General features: G+C 52.3%; 1 protein-coding gene across 1 annotated transcript; it reads left to right on the top strand.

Moving 5' to 3' along the window:
- Nucleotides 1-1,236: 1,236 nt before the first annotated feature.
- Nucleotides 1,237-6,985, top strand: SBK2 (SH3 domain binding kinase family member 2; the record flags this gene model as incomplete). Its single annotated transcript, XM_080703757.1, has 3 exons — nucleotides 1,237-1,489; nucleotides 4,681-4,883; nucleotides 6,416-6,985. The coding sequence occupies 3 exons, from the start codon at nucleotides 1,237-1,239 to the stop codon at nucleotides 6,983-6,985; spliced, it is 1,026 nt and encodes a 341-aa protein (XP_080559883.1).
- Nucleotides 6,986-7,382: the final 397 nt, after the last annotated feature.

Genomic DNA, 7,382 nt, shown 5'->3' with positions numbered 1-7,382 from the left:
GACCCCTGTATCTGAAAGAGGAGGGCTGGGCCTGTACCCCTGGGTCTGAGGGAAGAGGGCTGGGCCTGGACCCCTAGGTCTGAGGGAGGAGGGCTGGTGCTTGGACCCCTGTATCTGAAGGAGGAGGGCTGGGCCTGTACCCCTGGGTCTGAGGGAAGAGGGCTGGACCTGGACCCCTGGGTCTGAGGGAGGAGGGCTGGGGCCTGGACCCCTGTATTTGAGGGAGGAGGCTGGGCCTGGACCCCTGGGTCTAAGGGAGGAGGGCTGGCCTGTGAGAATTGTTCTATACCTGGAAGGGTTGGGGGATCCATCTGGGGCACTTGTTCCCAGGCAGGACCCAGACGTCCCTGGCCATCCCACACAGCCCCACCCTTTCCACCCCTGGGGCCGAGAGCACCTGTTTGCTCTTAGGAGACAGAGGCTGCTCATCCACCCTGAGGGCTCAAGTCTGTTTGCTTTGGAAACAAGGTGAGGGGTGTCTCAAGTTATATGGTTCATCTTTCACCCTCAGGCTGTAGGGTGGCAGCAGGGGTGTGGGGGCGGGGTTCATTTGTGACCTCTCACTTGACCTCACACCAGACACTGGTCACCCCACTCCTCTTGCCTGGTTAGACACTGATTTCCCATGGACCAGGACAGTAAATCTTCAGTCTAGACCCCCAAGAGTCCACACCCCAGCCCTCCTCCCTCACACCCAGGGCTCTAGGCCTAGCCTTCCTCTCTCAGACCCAGGGGTCCAGACCCCAGCCATTCTCCCTCAGACCAGAGGTCCAGGCCCAGCCCTCCTCCTTCAGATCTAGGGATTTAGGCTCCAGCCCTCATCCCTCAGACCCAGGGGTCCAGGCCCATCCCTCCTCCCTCAAACCCAGGGATCCAGGCCCCAATCCTCCTCCCTCAGACCCAGGGGTCCAGGCCCCAGCCCTCCTCCCTCAGACCCAGGAGTCCAGGCCCAGCCTTCTTCCTCAGACCCAGGAGTATAGACATGCAGCCAGTCCTCCTCTCTCAGATTTAAGGGTCCAGGACCAGCCCTCCTCCCTCACACCTGGGGGTTCAGGCCCAGCCCTCCTCCCTCAGATCTGGGGGTCCAGACCTCAGCCCTCCTCCCTCAGACCTGGGGGTCCAGATCTCAGCCCTCCTCCCTCAGACCCAGGAGTCCAGACCCAGCCCTTCTCTCTTGGTTCCAGGCCTGGTGGCACTGAGCCCTGGGACATGCCCTCTGTGTCTCTCCCTGCAGAAATGCCCGGCCAACAGTCAGTGGAGGAGCCGGTGGAGGTGGTGGCTGCAGATGACGATGCTGAGGATGGCCTGGGGGGCCTCACCCTACAGGAGCTTCAGCAGGGCCAGGAGGCCGCCCTGGCGCTGGAGGACATGATGGCCCTGAGCGCCCAGACCCTTGTCCATGCAGAGGTTGATGAGCTCTACCAGGAAGTGCGGCCCCTGGGCCAGGGCCGATTTGGCCGGGTCCTACTGGTCACCCATCGCCAGAAAGGTAGAGGGATGGGGACAGGCTGTAGGTTGCAACTAGAGTGAGGGCACGGGCCCAGGGGAAGCTAACCAAGGCAGGGAAATCTGGTAAACCAGACTCTGACGTGTGTTTTTAGGAACTACTTTCACCTTTTTGAGCCTCAGTTTCCTCCTTTGAAAAGATGAGCAAGACCTGTTGGTTTCTGTCCTTATTTGCAGGGGTTACATTCTCTGACCCCTAGCAGATGCCTGAGACTGTGGATAGTACCCAACCCTGTATATACTGTTTTTTCCCCTCTATATACCTGGCATAACAAGCTGGATGTGGTGGCACACGCCTGTAAACCTAATACTTGGGAGGCTGAGACAGGAGGATCACAGGTTCCAGGACAGCCTCAGCAATTTAGCAAGACTCTCAGCAACCTAGAGACACTGTTTCCAAACAAAAAAAGTTTTTAAAAGGGCTCGGGGTGTGGCTTGGAGGTAGAATGCCTCTGGGGTCAACCCCCAGTACCAGAAAGGAAAAAAAAAAAAAAAAAAAAAAAGTAGGCACAGCAAGAGATGAACAACAATCCCGGCGTGGTGGCACACACTTGCAATCCCAGCAATGGGGAGGCTGAGATGGGAGGATCACAGTTCGTGGCCAGCCTCAGCTACTTAGTGAGGCCCTTTGCAACTCTGTGAGACCCTTTTTCAAAATAAAGGATAAAATAATAGGGTTGGGGTGTAGCTCGGAGGTAGAATGCCCCTGGGTTCCATCCCCAGTACTACAAGAAAGAAAGAAAGAAAGAAAGAAAGAAAGAAAGAAAGAAAGAAAGAAAGAAAGAAAGAAAGAAGAGAGAGAGAGAGAGAGAGAGAGAGAGAGAGAGAGAGAGAGAGAGAGAGAGAGAGAGAGGAGAGAGAGATTAACAGCAATAACAAATAGTAAAATAGAACAGTTGTAACAATATTATGTAATAAAATTGCCAGCATCAGTAATCACTAGTGTTGTGCTTTGGGGCTTTTTTTTTTCTTTGTATGTATAGTTTGGGGATTGAACCCAGAGGCATTCTACCTCTGAACTACACCCCCAAGCCCCATTTGTGTGTGTGTGTGTGTGTATATATATATATATTATAGTACTAGAGATTGAACTCAGGGGCATTCTACCACTGAGCTACACTTTTAGCCCTACTTTTATTTTTATTTTGAAACAGGGTCTTACTAGATTGATGAGAATCTCACTACTTGCTGAGGCTCCCCTTGAACCTGCGATCCTCCTGTCTCAGCTTCTCAAGTACTGGGATTATCCATTTTATTTTGTATTTTATTTGTTTGTTTGTTTTGTAGTGCTAAAGATTGTACCCAGAGGTGTTATACCTCTGTGCTACACTCCCAGCCCTATTTTATTTTTTTTTATTTAAAAATAGGGTCTAAGTTGCTGAGGCTGGCCTTGAATATATGATCCTCCTATCTCAGCCTCCCAAGTACTGGGATTGATTACAGGCAGGCGCCACCACATCCAGTAAACAGGATCATTTGAACACAAGTTCTGTGATACTGGTCCGTCTGATAACCAAGAGGCTTCCAAGTGACTAGGGTTGGACAAGCATGTAGTGTAAATAGGTAAATACACTGGGAAAAGTTCATGACATGGGGTGGGTAAGATTTAATGCTACTTAGAATGGTACACAATTTAAAACTCATGAATTTTCTTTTCTTTTTTCTTTCTTTTTCCTTTTTCTTTTTCTTTTCTTTTTTTTTTCTTTTTTCTTTTTTGGTACTGAGGATTGAACCCAGGAGCATTCTACCTCTGATCTATAACCCCAGCTCTTGTATTTTTATTTGGAAACAGGGTCTTACTAAGTTGTTGAAGTTGGCCTTGAACTTATCCTCTTGTCTCAGCCTCCCAAGTACTGGGATTACAGATATGTATCACCACACTCAGCTGAGATCCTGTTCCAAAATAAAAAATGAAAAGGACTAGGGGTTTAGCTCAGAGTTAGAATGCACCTGGGTTCCACCCCCAGTACCGAGAGAGAGAGAGAGAGAGAGAGAGAGAGAGAGAGAGAGAGAGAGAGGAAGGAAGGAAGAAGAAGAAGAAGAAGAAGAAGAAGAAGAAGAAGAAGAAGAAGAAGAAGAAGAAGAAGAGAAGAAAAGGAAGGAAAGAAGGAAGGAAGGAAGGAAGGAAGGAAGGAAGGAAGGAAGGAAGGAAGGAAGGAAGGAAAGAAAGCAGGGAACAGAAGCAACAATGGGAAGAGAGCCATTGTGCCTAAGTCTTTGTCTGCTTAGTTTCACTACACCTGAGACTCGAGGCCTCTGGGTGCCAGACCCTAAGCTAGGCGATGCTGTGGGTGTGGGGACCTAGCTGTCCCTGAGAAGGCTGCAGGATGGTAGGGAGCACAGATGGGCAGAGACCGTCACTGCAAGATGGTGCATGCCCTTGGACAGGAATCCAGGGTGCAGTGGGGGGATAGCAGAAGAGCTCTGCACCCAGGAGGCAGTGGAAGAGGCATAGTGGGTACTATGCAGGCTACCTACCCCAGTCACACAAAGCCCTGTGGTGTGCCAGGCTGGGACCTGGTGGCTGATGGGTAAAACATTGAAAAGGCCAGAGCTGGGTGTGTTGGCCCACTCCTATAATCCCAGTACTTGGGAGGCTGAGACAGGAGGATCACAGGTTCAAGGCCATCTTCAGCAACTCGGGAGCCATTTCCTGCCACCCAGGATTCATGGTTCTCACACTGGCTCTGTTGCCCAGTCCTGGCAATGTTTTTCCTGATTACCTCAATTTTGGCATGTTGTCATTGTTGGGTATTTTTTTTTGGGGGGGGAGGTACTGGAGATTGAACCCAGTAGCATTCTACCTCTAAGCTATAACCCTAGCCCTTTCTATATTTTAGTTTAAGATGAGGTCTCACTAAGTTGCTGAGGGTCTGAATAAATTACTAAGGCTGTCCTCATACCTGTAATTCCCTTGTCTCAGCTTCCCAAGTACTGGGACTGCACCTGCAGTATATGGCACCATGCCTGGATGAGTGCTATCATTTCTAGAGGCACTGGTGGCTGTGCCATTAGGGTGGATTCAATGGGGAGGCAGGAATGGGGGAGGTGGAGAAGGCATATGGGAAAGAAGAGTCCTGGCAGAAGGCCAGCCATGGCGACCACAGAAAACAGTAGAGCTGGCCCCAAGAGCCTGGCCTCTCACATATTCCCACATTCTCCCTATTGCCCCAGGCACTCACTTGGCGCTGAAGCTGCTCCCAAAGGCCTCCACGTCCCTCCGTGGCTTCCTGTATGAGTTCTGTGTGGGCCTCTCACTGGGCACCCATCCAGCCATCGTGGCAGCCTATGGCATTGGCATTGAGTCGGCCAACTCCTACAGCTTCCTGACAGAGCCTGTGCTGCATGGGGACCTCATTGCCTTCATCCAGCCCAAGGTGGGTAGGTGGGCTTTGAGCATGCCTGCAACAGCCTCCGTGGGCCTCATAGGAATCCTCTCAAATACCTGGATCTCAGAAATCCCGTTCTCTACCTAGAGCCTCACCCATTTCCCCAGAGGCCCCTCATTGTGCTGAGACTGAGGAGTCATCGATTTTTATGAGTCTTTGGTGCTCACTGACTTGTGAGAACTAACACTACTATATGCTAAGATTCGCCAGCCCTCACAAGGTTACACTCAGCTCTACTGGGACTGGCAGGTGTCATGGGTTCACACTGGGACTCATCAAAGCTAACTGTGCCTCAGTAGGATATACTAGACCTCAGAAGTAAACCCTAGGTCTCCAGTTTACACTAGGCCTCACTGGGTCACACGAGGCCTCTTTGGTTCACATTAGATCTCACCAATTCACACTAGACCTTGCCAGCCCACACTGGGCCATACCAGGTCACTTTCAGTTCACACAACCTTGTCAGGCTCACACTACGCATCCTCAGTTCAACCCAGGTCTTACCAATTCACACCAGAACCCACTAGTCACACTAAGCCTCACTACCTCACAGTAGTCCTTGCCAGTTCACAGTAGTCCTTGCCAGGCCACATTGGGTCCTGTCGGGTCAAATTAAGCCTCCCAGTTCATGCTAGGTCTCACCAGTGTACTATGGACCTCTTCAGTTCATACTAGGTTTCACTAGGCTCACACTAGGTCTCACCAGGTCACTGCAGACTTTCCCAGGTCATTCTGGGTCCCTTCAGTTTATACTAACCCTCACCAGGTTCACATTAGAGCTTACTAGGCTACACTAGGCCTTGCCAGGTCATATTAGGTCTGGCTAGGTCATACTGGGTCTTGCCAGCTTATGCTAGACCTCAATAGATAATACTAGGACTCGCTAGTCTTATACTAGACCACACCAGATCATACTGGGCCTTACACCAGGCTCATTCTAGATCTTACCAGCGCACACTGGGCCTTGTCAGTTCACACAGGGCCTTGCCAGATCACAGTAGGCATCGCCCCATCATAGTAGACCTCGCTGGGTAATACTGGGTCTTTTCAGTTCACGCCAGACCTCACCATGCTCATACTAGACTTCCATAGGTCACACTGGGCCTTACTAGTTTACATTAGGCTTTGTCAGTTCATACTAGGCCTCATCAGTTCACACTAGGCCTTCTTCTCCAGGCTGACACTAGACTTCACAACTCACATTCACACTATGCTTCATGAGTGCACACTAGGCCTCATCAGCTCACACTAGGCCTCCTTCACCAGGTCACACCAGGCACCCCTCATAAGGTCACCCTGGGCCTGTCTAGGCTGACACTAGGCCTCCCCGGGCCTCACCAGTTCACAGTAGGCCTCACTAGGCTCATCAGCCTCACCAGGTCTCATTGAGGCCTTTCTACCTGCAGCCTTACTGACTCCTTAGTCTCCCTGGCCTATTTCTTAGGCTGCAGAGAAGCCTGTTGCCTTAATTTCCCTCCTGATGCTAGGGAGGTGTGCACCCTGACACCTTCTCCTTGCAGGTGGGCCTCCCGCAGCCCGCAGCCAAGCACTGCGCAGCTCAGCTGGCCTCTGCCCTGGAGCACATTCACTCCCACGGCCTGGTGTACCGGGACCTCAAGCCTGAGAATGTGCTAGTGTGTGACCCGGCCTGCCAGCGTGTCAAGTTGACCGACTTCGGCCACACACGGCCCCGGGGTACCCTGCTCCGCCTGACCGGGCCACCCATCCCCTACACGGCCCCCGAGCTCTGTGCCCCGCCACCTCTCCCTGAGGGCCTACCCATCCAGCCCGCCCTGGACGCATGGGCACTGGGGGTCCTCATCTTCTGCCTCCTCACTGGCTACTTCCCCTGGGACCAGCCTCTGGTGGAGTCCGACCCATTCTATGAGGACTTCGTCATCTGGCAGGCCTCAGGCCAGCCCCAGGACCGGCCACAGCCCTGGTTTGGCCTGGCACCTGCGGCAGATGCTTTCCTGTGGGGGCTGCTGGATCCTGACCCCCGGAAGAGGAGCCCTGTGGGCTCCATCAAGGGCTACCTGGGGCGGCCCTGGAAACAGCAGGAGGGGGAGGCAGAGAAAGACAGGCAGTGAGGAGGCTGGAGGCCTGAAAGGGTTGCAGCTCCGTCCTGCTCAGATGCACTGTGCGGCTCCAGTGTCTTCTCTGCCTCTTGTGTCCTTACCTCTCCTGTGCACAGTCCCTCCCTCCTGGTCTGTGCAGGTCTGAGCACCATGTGTCCTTCCACTCTTGTCTGCACCTTCCCCTGGGGTGCTCTGGGCTCCTGCCCAGGCTTCCTGTACATCTTTTTTGTTTAATTTTTTGTTTCATGATACTGGGGATTGAACCCAGGAGCATCTCTGCCCTATTTTATCTTGAAACCTACAATCCTCCTGTCTTAGCTTCCTAAATCCTGGAATTCCAAGCATATGACACTGAGCCTGGCTCATGCATTCTTTTTAACCATAGCCTTTACTCAGAGCTATTTTATGA

Source organism: Muscardinus avellanarius, assembly GCF_963383645.1.
Source record: "Muscardinus avellanarius genome assembly, chromosome: 10".
NCBI lineage: Eukaryota > Metazoa > Chordata > Mammalia > Rodentia > Gliridae > Muscardinus > Muscardinus avellanarius.
The sequence above is the reverse complement of the archived record's forward strand: the minus strand, read 5'-3'. Positions and strand labels throughout refer to the sequence as shown.